The sequence below is a fragment of the Lytechinus pictus genome, chromosome 10 (genome assembly GCF_037042905.1).
Source record: "Lytechinus pictus isolate F3 Inbred chromosome 10, Lp3.0, whole genome shotgun sequence".
NCBI lineage: Eukaryota > Metazoa > Echinodermata > Echinoidea > Temnopleuroida > Toxopneustidae > Lytechinus > Lytechinus pictus.
Window position 1 is genome coordinate 22,749,853 of NC_087254.1, and position 17,625 is coordinate 22,767,477.

The 17,625-nt window shown below is 35.1% G+C and overlaps 1 protein-coding gene across 3 annotated transcripts in view; it reads right to left on the reverse strand.

The window, feature by feature from the left end:
* Positions 1–1,354: 1,354 nt before the first annotated feature.
* LOC135155683 (putative pyridoxal-dependent decarboxylase domain-containing protein 2) overlaps positions 1,355–17,625 on the reverse strand; it is a 30,798-nt gene continuing 14,527 nt past the window's right edge. For all 3 annotated transcript variants that reach the window (XM_064105589.1, XM_064105588.1, XM_064105590.1), the window contains 15 exons: positions 17,519–17,567; positions 17,035–17,106; positions 16,482–16,511; positions 15,953–16,078; positions 14,783–14,833; positions 13,869–13,952; positions 13,118–13,282; positions 12,569–12,674; positions 11,804–11,862; positions 11,337–11,449; positions 10,172–10,427; positions 9,477–9,569; positions 8,399–8,498; positions 7,760–7,982; positions 1,355–3,421 (listed from right to left, as the gene is read on the reverse strand). In XM_064105589.1, the coding sequence (XP_063961659.1) occupies positions 3,343–3,421; positions 7,760–7,982; positions 8,399–8,498; positions 9,477–9,569; positions 10,172–10,427; positions 11,337–11,449; positions 11,804–11,862; positions 12,569–12,674; positions 13,118–13,282; positions 13,869–13,952; positions 14,783–14,833; positions 15,953–16,078; positions 16,482–16,511; positions 17,035–17,106; positions 17,519–17,567 (1,606 nt within the window). In that variant the 3' untranslated portion in view covers positions 1,355–3,342. The remainder of the gene's footprint in view (positions 3,422–7,759; positions 7,983–8,398; positions 8,499–9,476; positions 9,570–10,171; positions 10,428–11,336; positions 11,450–11,803; positions 11,863–12,568; positions 12,675–13,117; positions 13,283–13,868; positions 13,953–14,782; positions 14,834–15,952; positions 16,079–16,481; positions 16,512–17,034; positions 17,107–17,518; positions 17,568–17,625) is intronic.

Sequence of the window (17,625 nt, forward strand, 5' to 3'; positions counted from 1 at the left end):
GTTATAGAGAACTTTAGCATATTACATATCTATGAATTACAATTTAGGGTTACGGTACTTTACAATTTATTAAAGACCCATCATTACAATAAAACAGAAACTTTATTCAATTCAGATGTTTGAAGTCAGACCTTCAACATAAAACCCCCACATAACTGACATACAAATCATTTATTAAAAACAATGAAAATACAACTTCCAGACCACAAGGTATTTTCAAAGAACCAAAATCACTTTTAAACAATATTTTAAAATATCAAATTCGCATCACTTGCCCGAAAGAACTTAAACTTTTAATTTAGAATAACATGCAACACTCAAAACATACATTTTTTCTGAGTATATAAATTTTCTAAACATTTGCACTTGATTCAGTTTCTAAATGTAATTTAATTCATTCAACTTGAAATGTGTACTTTCTCAGCACTCATTCTTCTCCTAAACAAATACAATTTAAAAACTAGAAATATCACTGAAGGCTGTATGCGGTTACCATGGCAACAGTTTCCAACACATGGAAAATATGTCTTGCCTAGTATGACCCCAGGACCAATGTGTGAGCTGAATATGAGAATTGGTTAAAAACAGATGAAGTAGTTCCAACTGCAAGATTTTTGCCTAATTTTTTGACATACATGTTATTACCATGGCAACACAATTTCCAACACATGAAAAATATGCCCTGCACATGTTTACCTAAAGACCAATGTGTGAGCCAAATTTCATGAGAAGTGGTTGAAAACTGATGTAGTACAAACCACAAGATTTTTACATAATTTGGGGCATATAATGTTGTTACCATGGCAACTCGATTTTCGACATACACAAAATATGTGTCTCAGATATCTTTACCTCAAAATCAATGCGTCAGGCAAGTTTCATGAGAATTGGTTAAAAACTGAAGAAGTAGTTCGAACTGCAAGATGTTTACTTAATTTTTCCCATCATATACTGTTACCATGGCAACCCAATATCTGAGACATACAAAAAAAAGTGTCTTGCACATCTTTACCCCAAAACCAATATGAGTGCCAGCCAAGTTTCATGAGAATTGGTTAAAATCTGAGGATAGTTCGATGCACAAGATTTGCAACGGACCGACCGCCAGACCAACCAACTGCCCATCCGTAAACTGATTTCAATCAATATACCCCTTTCAAATTTCCGTTTGGCGGGAGTATAATTATAGTCGTGTCATTTCCAAAATTGGAAGAATGTGTTGGAAGTCTACAAATTTGATACAAAGAAATGCCAGGCCTATTTCAATAGGTCTTATGATTTATATTTGGCATTTGGTAACTGAAGAAGTTACCATTATCATAAGTACTCTATGAAACAGACCAAATAAATACTATTCTTAATATAAGGTAAGTTTGAATATCAACAATGCTCTCATAGATTCAAATTTACATTTCAAATATATCTTTCTATTATGTAAATTCTAGGCAAAATTTCAATTGCTGGCAAACAAGAAAACTTGTGCAAATGCATGAAACTGCAGCTTCTTGAAAACTGGTTGGAAACATATGAACATGCTTGTTTAAAAAAAATAAAATGTATGGTGTGTATTATATCTTAATTAATAGATAGAACATTTTGTTGGCACATGAAAAAGTTTTGTTCCAAGCACATCAATGAAACATATCTTCAAAACATTATAACCAATAACTTAAATACAATGATTTGATGGGATATAATGGAATGACTTAACAATTACTTACTAATACAAATGCTATACACAATGATAAGCAACATAAATAAGACTCCTTCGTATAGAAAACTTACTAGAAAACAAATACCAAATATACATATCAAAAAGTTGTTAAACCTAAAGGCAATATCAATATTATGACAATTTAAAATTATAAGTAAAAAAAAAATCATACTTAATAAAAACAAAATAAAATAGACTTGGACATGTTGATCAAAGACTGTAAATATAAATAATAAATTCTTCTAACATTAAGTTCTGGTTACATATTCCATGGAATGGTATTTATATCATTTTAAATAGCTACATCAGCAAATATTATCAAATTTCTTAAAAGAAAATCCAACCTACATAGAAAATTGCTTTAAAGCAATGAGAAAACATCAGATAAGTACACAGGTGTAAGTTTGAATGAAATCAGAAGAAAAATAAAGTGTTTACTTTCTTAAAGTTAATAAAAAAACTGTAATCACTATAAAGTATACCTATGGAGATCTTAAATTGGCCACAAAGGTGATGCCATTGTGATGTAGGGTAAGGACTACTACTTTATTTAATCTAATACACAAAATGTCTAGAATGTCATCTTTTTAAAAACTTACTTGAAATTATATGTTCCTTTATTTTCATTATTTACATCAATACATTATGTAATCTATGCTACACTTCATTATCGCCGGGGGGGGGGGGGGGGGGGGAGTAATACTTCAAGGAAAATACTAGAATTTCCTTATACTTATAATAAAGTACATGACAAATAAGAAAGTAGGTCCTACCACTTGTCACAATCTAGTCACAAAGTTCAAATTGTTCTGTTAGTTTGTTAGCTGAATCTAGCACTTGTTCCCTTTTTTTATAACTCAGATGCCTATATCATTGCTTTACTTGTATGGGTGTTCCTTGGTCATTGTTCTATACCTTTAAGATTTGAAATTGATTTATCATTTATTTATCTATTTATTCATATTCATAGGAACAAATGAAAATATGAACTCAACTGATACAAGTAATCTTATTTCTTAATGAATAGACTAATTCATTATGAAATTAATGTAGAGGTGCCCAAATAAAATGTGGCTAAATGTGACACTTTGAAATCAAATAACAGAGATACTAACAAATGGAATTCACTTTGCTGTCTTACAGCACTGAAGGCCAAGCCAGATAGGGGTAGGTGAAGGGAGGGGGGGGGGGGACATTGGTTCAACATTGCTCTCAGAATTAATGTCTCACAATTGATCTGCCACCAATTATTATACTACAAGTGACCTAATTTCAAAAACCTGCAAGTCAACAATTTCTTTTTTCTTTGAAGTATGAGAAAAATATTGTGCAACTTCATGATAAAAGAGTACTTGGATGGGTACCATGTCACCAGATCCTCATAGAAAATCAAAATGATATACTAAAAGTCTATGAGCAGCGGATAGCAGGGTGATAACTCACAAGACTTCACTTAAAGAAAAAAAAGTGTCAGAGAGAAAAGTTGCTGAAACATATTTAATAAATACAGTGCTAAGTGACTGTCAAAACTTAACCGATAATGATGCAAGGACTGAGGAAGAAAAGATTTGGTCTGTATGAGACTGATGCACTTCCTTCTCTTGAGATTACCATGAGATACCTGCCCCTCATTTTATATCCTCCCCTTCACTCTCAGTGGTCAGTTCCTTCATGTCCACTGCACTAACTTCCTGGAAGCTGCTACCACTAAAAGAAAAGGGGTGTTAGAAAAAGAAGAAGAACAATCTTTTAGACAACAGTATAGACATATTACAATTTCATAATGCTTTGAGTTAAGAAGAAATAAATAAAGCACAATGAATTCCAGGCAAGTCTGCTTTAGTAAATGCTTTTGGGACCAAGTAAATCTGTTTAACTTAGCTTGAAATTCGACTTGGAAGACATAACTAATACATAATTTTCATTACCTGGTCTGAAAAACTACTTTTAATTGGGTGACTATTCAACTTTATGCAGACTTAACTACACTTTCTAAATAAAAGTCACTGCAAATTTTCCTGAATGTATTATCAAAGCGTGAAATGGGGATGTTCAATAACTAATGGATCTACTTAGGTCTGACTATTTAACAGATCATATAGCATGGCAGGGGGTACCTGTACATGTTGACTGAACATCAGTTGCCAACCTTTACAAGTAAAAAGTAGTAATCCAGCAGCTCAAAAGTCACAATTTTAAGATAAAAAGTCATAATTTCATACGTGCCATGCAGTACTATAAATTTCTTAGAAGAGGTAATATATATGTATATAGAACAGATGCACAATGTTCATAAATGCCAAGTTTGCCAACCTTACATGATGGGTTATCATGTATATTCATCCAGGGTGCTAGATGTACATTACTCATGTGATGCACTAGCTTGCCTAGTCGGGCGTGTAAATTTTACAACTGCGCAATGTATTACTAGGTGTATTTAATGTGTACATACCTATTCTACCTCAAAAGCATAATAATAATTCTGGTCAAAAGCATAATGGCATAATTTGGCATGAAAATCATAAAAAAATTATGCTCTTCTACTAGGTGCTCTGTGACAAACTTGAGTAAACACAATGGCCTGTATTCTCAGAAGAGGTTTGAAGCGTACCCTGGTACAAAAACATGGACTGTGCAGATTTTCGTACATTATTACGCACATTCCATTGCGTACACAAGAGAAATCCAATGAAATGTGTGCTTTTGACAAGGGCTCTAAAAGGGAAGAGCGGTAATACGTGAAATCTGCACAATCCATGATTTGGTACCATGATACAATTGAAACCCTTCTGATAATACAGGCCAAAGTGACTACAAACAAAGAGGAGTTCAATTGCTAGAGCTGAGAAATCATAATTGATAAACAAAGACAGGGGTACAGAATGAACTGGCAGGAAAAAAACCCACAAGAATATATATTATTCTATAAGGTGCTCCAGTAAAAAGCTTGTGTACACATGAAGTGATGACAAGCAAACAAGTTCAATTGCTAGAGATATTGCTAAACTGAGTTTGGGATATGGAATGACCTGGCAGGGAAGAAACAATGTTATATTATTCTATAAGGTGCTCCAGTAAAAAGCTTGTGTACACATGAAGTGATGACAAGCAAACAAGTTCAATCGCTAGAGATATTGCTAAACTGAGTTTGGGATATGGAATGACCTGGCAGGGAAGAAACAATGTTATATTGTTCTATAAGGTGCTCCAGTAAAAAGCTTGTGTACACATGAAGTGATGACAAGCAAACAAGTTCAATTGCTAGAGATATTGCTAAACTGAGTTTGGGATATGGAATGACCTGGCAGGGAAGAAACAATGTTATATTGTTCTATAAGGTGCTACAGTAAAAAGCTTGTGTACACATGAAGTGATGACAAGCAAACAAGTTCAATTGCTAGAGATATTGCTAAACTGAGTTTGGGATATGGAATGACCTGGCAGGGAAGAAACAATGTTATATTGTTCTATAAGGTGCTCCAGTAAAAAGCTTGTGTACACATGAAGTGATGACAAGCAAACAAGTTCAATTGCTAGAGATATTGCTAAACTGAGTTTGGGATATGGAATGATCTGGCAGGGAAGAAACAATGTTATATTATTCTATAAGGTGCCACAGTAAAAAGCTTGTGTACACATAAGTGATGACAAGCAAACAAGTTCAATTGCTAGAGATATTGCTAAACTGAGTTTGGGATATGGAATGACCTGGCAGGGAAGAAACAATGTTATATTGTTCTATAAGGTGCTCCAGTAAAATGCTTGTGTACACATAAAGTGATGACAACCAACAAGGAGTTCAAATGCTAGAGATCTTGCTAAACTGAGACATGGATATAGAATGACCTGGCAAGGGGAAAAACAAATATCATATTGCTCTTTAAGGTGTTCCAGTAAAAAGCTTGAGTAAACATTAAGTGACGATAAGCAAAAGGAGTACAATTACTAGAGATCTACTAAGGTCTATTTAATATAGACTGATCTGGCAGGAGGACACCTCATATTATATTGTTCTATGAGGTGATCCAGCAAAAAGCTTGTGTAAACATAAAGTGACGATAAGCAAACAGATTTCAATTGCTAGAGATCTTGCTATTGAGTTAGGGATATAGAATGACCTGGCAACAGGGGGGGGGGGGCAATATCATATTGTTCTATGAGGTGCTCCAGTAAAAAGCTCGAGTAAACAAAAAGTGACACCAAGCAACAAGGAGTTCACTTGCTAGACATCTCGTTAAACTGAGACAGGGGCACAGAAAGACCAAACACAAGAAAAACAACATGACAATTGTTCAATTGCTAGAGATCTTGTTAAACTTAGACAGAGGCACAGAAAGACCAAACAAGAGAAAAACAACATCACAATGTTCTATAAGGTATTCCAGTAAAAATCTTCAGTGAACATAAAGTTACTACAGTAACAAATGGAGTTCAATTGCTACAGCAGACAGATCATATGCCAAACAATCGGGAGTGAGAAAGTAAGAGAGGAGGTAGTCCAAGGTGATAGGAAGAAAATAAAATGCTGATCTACATGGTATTTATGTAGAATAAACTCAAGTATTAAAACACAATAAAGCAGCAACAAGAGTTCAATCATTAAACTGAGAAATTATAATGCCAACCTGAGACAGGGAGTAGAATGAAGTGAGAGGGGGTACAAAGATTTATGTTCCGCAACTTCTCAAAGAGCTGCATTTATCATCTCATCACACATTCAGAAACCAGGATTGAGGCTGTGCAGCTGCAGTGCACCACTTGAATCATGGATTAGATTAATGTAAGGCATATGTTTTTTGTTTTGGCATGTGGCTGCTAACTTGTTTCTGTCACATTACTGATCAAACAATGTTTCACATCGCACAGATTTGCACAATTTGAAAAGGATTTTTCACACTTGTGTTTATCAACTGCAATATGTACCCTGATATGAGTTTGAAACCTTAATTCTACCCTGGAAAAGAGATATCTTGCTCTACTACATGTATGTGTTCCTGTAATAAAAATTCAACTGGACAATTATGGACAACAAATGGCAAACACAGGAGTTTAATCACTACATGTAGTTCTAAGCCGTCAAAGCATGAGAGAGTGATAGTGCCAACAAAAGACAATCAACTGACATGGGGAAGAATGATGTGTGTGTGTACCTGAAAACAAGATATGGTTTACTACGTGTTCCTGTAAAAACTCAATGGAACAATTACGAACGGTAACTGGTAAACACAAAAGGGTGAGAATTGCCACATATAATTCTAAAAGATAAAAGTGTATGTCAGAGTGCCAACCAAAGACAATCAACTGAAACGTGAGTGGGGTGGAGTGTCAGGGAGAAACAAGCAATGCGGCTCTACTAGGTGTTCATATGACAAGCATAACACTAGGTGCAAACAGTCTCATACCAAGCAATTACCTTCAGACACTACTGACAAGATGAGAATATAAGAATTATTTCTATTTGATGAAGACACTATCATCACTGTCATAGTCAAAACTTTGAGCTCCAGCCATGGAAGAGAGAATCGAGTTTGAGAGATCGACCTTAGCAAAGATCTCTCTCGGTGATAAAGCTTTCTTCAACTTCAAGCCGTTATGCATCCTGGTTACACCCATGAAAGAATGCGATGAAGAAGTCAGAGAAAAGGAAAAGAGAGTAGAGTTGAAAATACTGGCATATTCTATGGCATTCATCTGAAACAATTGTCAATAAATTCCATATTTTCAAACGGAACTATATGAATATCAATGAACTTCTAGAATCATGCCATGGTGTGTACTGCCTTTGCAATTTCTGGCTTCATGGTGTCCCATTGCACAAAAGTTACCATTATGGTAACTCTTCTGAAATCCTTGATTCTGATTGGCTGTTGATCATTGTACCATGGTAGTTACCATTGGATGGCAAATGTACCATAATGATAAGTTTTATGCAACGGGGCCCAGGAGATGTCGTTATATAAAGCAAGTCACAACATTCAAGAACAGCTTTATGAAATTTCACCCAGGTTCTCTGCCCGTTATGTCCATCACAACCTTCATGCCTACCTTGTAGCATTGCTGCCTTCACTGACACTGTTCGCCACTGGACTCTCAGTCTCCAAGGTTGCAGCAGGATCAAGAGCGCCCTCTAAGTCACGTTTCTGAACAGGTTTCTCTTCCGCTGGTGTGGTAGGAGTAGACTTGGGAGGACGTTGTTTGATAGGAGAGGCAGACTCCTCCTGGACCTGCATGTGAAGTTTGTAGGTCTTCTCTGTACTCTCCAGGGAACCTATAAAAAAAAATCAATATTAGTTATCTTCAATATCAATGTTTATTTTATCTTGTATTCCCTTTTTGGTGTTCATGTTTTCTTGTATAGGCCTACTGGGTTTGGTATATAATACTTCTAACAATGCAATATTATTTGCTCTTTGTGTTCAATTTGTAAACTTAATTGTATTTTGTCATCATATCTGTGGAGGCCTATTTCAACATACATTAATATATGGATAGAAAAAAGTTTTCTTATCTAATCTGACCTGACCTGATATACTCGTAATCTATTATAATCCAACCTAAACAAATTCAATACAATCTAATCCAATCTAGTTTCCCTTAACATTCCCTAATCTAATCCACATATAGAATAGAATCTAACATGATCTACTCTCATTGTATATTGTTGACTGAGATAATGTTAACTACCTGAAGAAAGATTAAGTGTTCTTCCCTTGATGATAGCTTCTGGAGGAGGTGAAAACCAGTTGAGTAGAGACCCCACTAGAGGAACTTGTCTTAACACACCCTGAAAAGAATATGAATATTCATAAGATGATAAAGTGGATTCAATCAAATGATTAATACACCCTGAAAAGAATATGAATATTCATAAGATAAAGTGGATTCAATCAAATGATTAATACACCCTGAAAAGAATATGAATATTCATAAGCTGTTAAAGTGGATTAAATCAAATGATTAATACACTCTGAAAAGAATATGAATATTCATAAGATGATAATGTGAATTCAATCAAATGATTAATACACCCTTAAAAAAGAATACGAATATTCATAAGATGATAATGTGGATTCAATCAAATGATTAATACACCCTGAAAAGAATATGAATATTCATAAGATGATAATAAGAACTCAATCAAATGATTAATACACCCTGAAAAGAATATGAATATTCATAAGATGATAAAGTAGATTCAATCAAATGATTGGTCAGAACCACACATGTGGCAGGGGTGGTGTTTCATAAAGCTGTTCATTAAATATGCAACAATTTATGAACGACTAATGATCCTTTCTTGTGCCAAATCAGACTCTCAATCATTTGTATTCCTATCAGTTAATATTAAAAAGCAATCTTTTTAGATTACAATTCTTATTTGTAAGCATTTGAATGAGAACTATGCTATTTTTTATCAATATTTTATTTAGGTTATAAAAAGTTTGCTCCATTGAGTATGTAAGACTCAAATTTCTCAGCAGGCATATTTATAATTAACCAGATTCCATCATGTCCTTTTAAGCACAATATACTTACCACAATGCTTCTATGTTTTAGTAAAACCATGAATTCTTTTTATCTCGCATGCATCGTTTGTCTCACTCTATATGATACAATTTTACATTGATATGAACATGTTGTGCTGCTATAAATGCAATTTATTTTCTTGCATCTAAATATCCTGGCATCTTAACTTATCTTGTTCAATTATACATAGCAGAGCTACAAAGTATAATGTTTAATAGCAAAATAAAATACTGACCTCCTCTAGTAGCTTGTTTTCATTTTCTTGTTCAAGCTGTTTCTCAGCCTCCATGATACCTTTGAGGATTAGCTCTGACATTGTCTCTAAGAACTGCAAGAAAGAAAGAAAGATAAATACATGGAACTATTACACAAAATACCATGAATTTGAGTCCCTTATTTTGATTTAGCTCATTATTGTTAGCCTCACAGATCAGAATGACAATATTTGTGAATTATCATTGCAATACTGCAATTTGTTGAACACTCAATTAGATGCAAGATAGTACAAAAGCTGAATATATATTAATTGTGATCATCGCAAGCACGAGATTTCGGTAACCATGTCATCACAATTCATCTTAATGATCTCCTGTTCTGGGATAAATTTAATGTTAATTTCTACAATAAAATGAGTGCACTTTAATTTTTTGGTTCTGATAATAATGGAATGGATGTTCATTTGCGGAATATTGAATTACTTGCACAAATACTGCAAGGAGAAAGCAATATATCAAATGTACCACTCAAATGCACCCGATGTTATACAGATTTTCACCCAAAGGAAACATTGCAAAAAATCTCAAATTCCCCTAAATCTTATGAAAAAAAAAACTTTCAATAAAAGCCAACAGCTTGTATCCCCAGTCAGTTGTGACCCGATTATGGTCTATGGAGATGAAGATTTCAAAGCAAAATAAACTTTTTTTTTACCTGAGATGAATCTTCCAGCTCTTTGCCAATGTCACAGATCATATCGAGGACCTCCTCCAAATTGGCATCACCATCCACCACACCTATCGCTACAGCCACCGTCTCCTCTCCCGTCTGTGTCACCTGATAGCGCCCCCTTTGGGTGGCGTCCTCACCAGCCTGTAGCCTTTGTACCAGTTCTGTGTTGATTTTAGTGACCTCTCGTTTGGTCTGCTCGGACTCGGGGTCCTGGTTAGCTAGATAATCTGGAATGAATCTATGGGAAGCAAAATTATATGACAATATTAAACAGTTGCTCTATATAAAACTTACTTTCACTCTGTGTCAAATTTCTAATACCCCATTCCCACCTCAATAAAAAACGTTCCATTGACAGATCTTGAACAAATGCCTAGTGAAAACATATTTAATATATTTAACTCTAACACTACATTCGTTAACAAACATCATAGCAGCTGTGACATCATGCATATGTGAGAAGATTGCAGCAACAATGCGCATTGGTGCAACATTATGTGACACTGAGACATATATTGTATCATGCCATACTTGGCCTCAATATACACATCACATGTCTTTTAGATCGGCATCACGGTTCACAAGCCTTGGGGGGTGTTGCAAAAATATATTTGCGATCAGTTGCAAAAATCATTAGCAAATTTTCGAGTGGTAGACCAATTTTAACTAACACAGATAAATTCATATTTGTTGATACAAAAAGCAAACCAATGATCTATTAAAAATTTGCAATCGATTACAAGAATTATGATTGATTTGGGGACCAGGGCCCCATCATACAAAGAGTTACAATTGATCCAATCAATCGCAACTATGGAAAGCCAACAAAGTCAACATATAAAATGCATGTTTGTTAAAAAAAAAATCTAGATATAAATGTCTATCCATAAATTCATTGATTTCTTGACAATTTGGTGTGTTCTCCTTTGTGTACAAAGGACATTTTGCAAATTTCCTCTAGAAAAAATTATGACATGGATGGATTTCCATAGAGTTACTATTGATCGGATCAATCGCAACTCTTTGTAAGATAGGCCCCTGGAATTAAATTGGCAATCAATTACAAGTTTCTTGCAATACCCCATTAGTCCTTAAACACACACCCAAGCTGGTGCATTGGAAATATAAAAATGCTTGGTAGACTTACTGCACAATACCCAGTCCGGCGTGGTTCTCACCATCAATTACCGTCAGATTCTGTTTGGCCGATGATAATTCATGGAATGGTCCTCTCTGCTCTATCGTTACATTCAGCTTGGACTACAAAAAGTAATAAATAGATAGTAGAGGGAAATAAAAATGGCTAGGTACTTAATACGCAAGAAGAAAATTCTAAGGAGCTGAGTATAAACATTAACAAATCCAGTCAAAGAAAGGTAATATATTTCATCAGGTAAAGATATTTTTAATAGCATTATTATCATTATTAAACATGGAGTTTTCTTACAGGTTTGTCTAAATGTCCAAGTGTAAAGGTTAATGGATCTCGTTGAAATGAAATAATGCTATCAAAAGAGCAATATTCAAATGAAAAGGAAGCAAAATTGATAATCAAAATTAATGATCAAATTTATTCATATAAACACTTATGAATAACTTGAATTGTTTACTTACAATGAGTGATTTCAGGGTTTCAACAAATGAGTCTATATGTTCTGATGTAGTCCCTCTATCTGCAAGTGATATACAGAAATGAATTAAGATGGTTGATGCAAAAAACTCAAACATTTCAAATAGAGATTTGGTGTGCTAATATAGTGAGGATATTTAAATTTGTGTAGTCCATATTTGCATCCTCTCAGAAAATATACACACACAATTTCTTTTACAAAAAGAAAGAAAGAATATGAATACTAGATTATGAATTATTCTAACAAGAAGCACAATTATCATTATGATACTTAAAATATGGTTATAATCCAGAGGCTAGAGGACTACTGCATAAACTTTTCAGCTGGCCAACAGGTCAACTGTTCTGCAGAATGACTATTTCCAAAAAAGAGAACTGAGCTGATGGGTTAATTCTAAAAGTGGACTTAGTTTTTGTATATATTATCTTTTCAATTCCCAAGGGTGGTGATGTTCTTAAAGTAGGTTGGAAGACAGTTGCACCTAGAGACTGTCCTAGGATATGGTGAACATCTTTTTTTTTTAAACAGTTCTTTCAACAAGGATGATTTGCAGAAAAATATCGAGGAGTTCTAGGTATATTGAATATTCCTACTTCTGATAATCTATGTTTAGAACTGACCACACTATTCATATTTTGTGCTGTAATGTCATTAACTAATCTTGTACCAAATACACACCTAATCAGTCTTTGTGATCAATGTCTAGACCAATGTCAGTAACACCAATTTAGACGAAATATAGACTTACATGGGGCACTAGTCATTGGGCTGAACCTAATGCACACGCCCTCTTGGTCTCCTTCAACGATGTCTAGACCAATTTTTGGCTCAAGGTTATTCAGCTCAGCTCCAAGCTACAAGAAACAAAAAAAGATAAAATCCAGTTTACTTAGTCTAGAGAAAGGCAGATGATCATTCATATCACAAGTTCAAAATTCACTGTCACTATTATTACATGCATCTAATTTACTAATTAGTGAGCAATTGATCAGTTTAAACAGTTATCAGCTTTCTTATTATTCATTTCAAACTTCGACTATTTATTCCTCTGTTTCCCTTTTCTTTGACATCTTTTATCAACCTAATTTGAGGTAGAGTCACCGCATATTAAAAACTGAGATAATATTTTTCTTTGAATGTATGTTTACTCAGGAAATGAATGCGTCTTGTGTTGGCTTTGATAATGCATTTTGCTGCTTCCCTGTATAAGATTCATTTGTGTTGTAGCATATTGAGCAAATGCTTTCTTAAGAGCTTCCAACAGTTTGAAAATATTTCAATATAATTGTAAGTTTACCCAGTCATTGAATGCATCAAGGGTAGGCTTGGGTAGTGTATTTTGCTGCTTCCCTTCATCTGATTCATCATGTGCTGTAGCGTATTGAGCAAATGATTTACCGGGAGCTTCCATACTGTCATCATATTTGAAGACAACCACAGGTGACACAACATCCACTTGAGACTAATGGGGAAGAAAGGAAAATAGATTACTTTTACATGATCGTGGAATATATCATGTCCTCAGAAAAGGATTTATTCAGGGGCCCTAACAAAATCAATCTGAACAAGCAATAATAATATTAGGTTATATTTACTCAGGGGAGCCGCTTTAGTTATAAATTTGCTTTAACAGCAGACACTGCATAACATAATCAAATGATTGTAGCTAATGAGACATGATGTGCCAAAGACTTACATTCACACTTAATTGTAATTGCTTGTATCCTCTATTCTATAGGGCCCTAGAATGTCAACCTTATAAATACCTGTATTCTGATGACTGAAAATGCATATCTTTTCTGAGTCAGTACAGTCCAACACACTGGTTGCCGACAACCAAAAGATTACCTGGAACCCATCTTACAAAGAGATGCAACATATTCAAATCAAACTAAGAGTAATATTGCTCTAAAACACCCAAACTACATAAATTTGGATCATTCACAATTCTTTATTTAAAGATGGGGTTACTATAATAACCCTTCAGAGAGGCTACAAAAATCAATGCCATGTGAGTGGAGGATTCTGATGCAAAGTTATATACTTACAAAGACTTGTATTGTTTTGCTGATGACTTCAGATAGTGATCCTTCTAACGTGATTTCCTTGTCTGGTCGTGCTCGTTTCTTATCCTACAGAAAACAAAACAAAACAAAACAAAATTTATTCAAAAACTTGACTTTGATGGAATCATCAATTACTTATGTGATTTGCTTATTTTGTTTTACCCAAGTGTTTGAATTTTGGTTTGTGGAGAAATTTCTTATACCAAACACACTTAAGACCTGCATGAATTTACAGCATTAGACTGGAGACGAGAATTCAAGATTTTCTAGAAGAAAAGATTTGTACTCCAAACAAGCGCAGAATTTATTTGAATCATCAAAGACTACCTCAAGGTCTGAGTGTTTAATGAGATATTCATAGCACTATGATGATGGAATGGTGTTTACTGTAAGATGAAGAAGTGGATCCTTATCCAATGACTGGTTACACACACGCATTTGACCAGGGGTCCGTTTCATAAAACTGTACGTAAGTTAAGAGCGACTTTAAGAACGACTGGTGATCCTTTCTTACGCGCTAAAATACCGCCAATGAATCTACCATTCACCATAAAAAGGATCACCCGTCGTTCTGAAAGTCGCTCTTAACTTACAAACAGCTTTATGAAACACCCACCAGATATTTATTTTGCCTTATGCGTAAATATACTTACAATACAAAGTAAAGTAAAAATGACCCATCATGATTTATGGATGACGATGTTTTATCAAGTAACAAAAAGGAGCCATCTTAAAAATGAATTTGCAAGGGCATTCCTAATTACTCACACTTGTTACCTTTGAAACAGTGCAAATGACCCTATCTATGCTTCAGGTGTGTTAGAACTGTTCCAAAGGTACACAGTGCATGAAATTCATACTACTGTCCTCACTTGTGCATGTTTTTGAATACTTACTGCCAGATTAATAGCACCAAGGGAGTTGAGTCTCTGAGACATCTGTTGACTCTGTAAAACAAAGAAAAATAGAAAGTTAATGTTATGTACAGATCATACGAAAACAGTTTGAACTAAGAAATGACAATGAATGGGAAATCCATTCACATGGATGACTGGGTAACTAGGTCTGTAGCATGTTGCTGCTTGAAAGGGATCCAAGTATGATCTCAGATCTATACTTTTGGGGCAAACCAGACAGGAGAGATATACTAATCTCCAAACCTACTGGACAGATGCATCAATTAACCAATCAAAAGGGCTTGAAGATTTGCTGAATCAAGTCAATCCAGGATAACATGTATCGAAGTGCATGTAAGTGCACCTAGCTTTTCTTGGGTCAAACACTTACATTCTTTGAACCTGATAGACAAATTAAAAAGAATAAGTGACTTTCATTACCAGGTCTACCTATTCCCTTCTCCAAATCTACCTATCAATCTATCAACCAATCTTCAACAATGATAAGTGATTTACTAGTTCTGCAGCATCGTGTAGCTTAGAAACGATACCATCATGACCCATACATTGGAGGGCAAGCCAGAAGCAGATATCTTGGGTTGGACACCTACCCCCCCCCCTCCAAACCCACCTATCAATCTATCAACCAATCTTTAAGGACAAGTGACCTACTAGTTCTGCAGCATGGTGTAGTTTGTAAATGATACCATCATGATCCATACATTGAAGGGCAAGTCTGGAAGAGATCTCTGCGATTGGACACCTACACCCTCCTCCAAACCTCCCCCTCTCCTTAAAACCTACCTATCAATCTATCAACCAATCTTATAGGACAAGTGACCTACTAGTTCTGCAGCATGGTGTAGCTTAGAAACGATACCATCATGACCCATACATTGAAGGGCAAACCAGAAACAGATCTATTGGGTTGGACACCACCCCCCCCCCCAACCCACCTATCAATCTATCAACCAATCTTTCAGGAAAAGTGACTTACTAGTTCTGCAGCATGGTGTAGCTTAGAAACGATACCATCATGATCCATACATTGAAGGGCAAGTCAGGAAGAGATCTCTTTGATTGGACACCTACGCCCTCCTCCAAACCTTCCCCTCTCCTTAAAACCTACCTATAAATCTATCAACCAATCTTATAGGACAAGTGACTTACTAGTTCTGCAGCATGGTGTAGCTTAGAAACGATACCATCATGACCCATACATTGAAGGGCAAGCCAGAGAGGTAGGGCACCTAATCTCTCTTGAGGTTGAGATGAACATAGTCCTGCTGCTAGACTCTGTATAAAAGAAAGAATAAGACAACACCATCACCAACCCCTGCTTTCCAACACTGATGTAAATACAGGTGAAGACGATTATTTTACAATATAGACCTGGGGGCTGGTTCATGAATGTGAGAAGCACTAACAAGTTATCATCTGACAGTCAGACACAGCTGCTCTTTTATAACTTAAACGGTTATGTTCAACATTTCAACATCAGGTAGGTCATATCAATCCAGTCTTGGCCACACAGAGACACAAGTCAAATCTCTTGAGACCACAGAAATCTATTTAATTTACATAATATTTTGCTTGCTTTGCCCTATTGGGTCTAAAAAAATTGCTACAACTCAGTGATGATTCCACCTACAAGAGGATAAAATAATACAAAAATAAATACATGTATAGGCCTACTTACCAAAGCAGGATCGGCTGTCTTGTACAATGTCTTCACAAAAAATAATATACGTTAAGAAAAAATACTATGCTTTATCATAGCACCACAAAAAAGATATTTCACTCTTTCATATAGAGTTGTTTGTAAAGTCATTTATTTATTCATTACTGTGGGTTTACTATGTAAATATGTCAAAGTATTTTTCTCCACAGGGCCTTGTGTAAAGATGTAACATAATTACAACATAATATTATATTGTATAATTATAATAAAACATACATTTTATGGGATAGAATACAAAAAATATTAGATTTGCCTTTTTAAAAAGATATTCTGATGTCTTCATTGCTCTGCCAATTTTGAAAGTGCAATGGTTAAATGAAGATTAACAGCTATTATACAGTAACAGCATAAATATACTGCAATGAATATGGTATAATTTTTTTTCCAAAAGTAGATTTCTCTTCCTGGTCATATTCCATGAGTGACTGCATGAATTCAGGATAGACAAAGTATACGACGAAAGTGTATTCCAACCCTCCTTTGTGATCAAGGTTTTGAAATGAAAGGATACAACGGCCGGAGTACCAGGTAGACCCAGCCACACGCCAGGCAGGATGGTCATACTGTTCACTCTCTTAGCAGCCTGTAATTGCAGTTGAATAGACAAAGATCAAAGATTAGATTCAGTAGTGTCAGAGTAGGTGCTTGCAGTAAGCCTGCAGAATGGTAAGGCAGTTTTTTTTTTAAGAATGAACATTTTAGAGCAGCCAGGCAGGTGAAGTGGGTACCTAATACAATTTCCTTGTCCCCTTAGGCTAACACAAGGGCTGCTCTGGACTTATACAGGGGTAGATTGATAAAGAGGAAAAAGTGTGAAAGATTTTCCTTCCGATTTCCCATAATTAAACTTTATTTCATCTTTGTATCACTTATCAAGTTGCACATTAACATAATTCTCCTCTGTTATTGTTTAAGAGTATAAAAAAAGTACCTCCTGTCAAGGAAAGGTAAATATTGGAAACACAGGGTAGCAGAATGAGATTATTATGACTTACCAATATTGATGAAGGCACAGTGCTTAGAGCAAGGGTGGCTAGATTATGCCTGCATGGAAGGAGGAAAAAACATCAATGACATCAGGGTCAGTTGGGAGTCTTTCAAA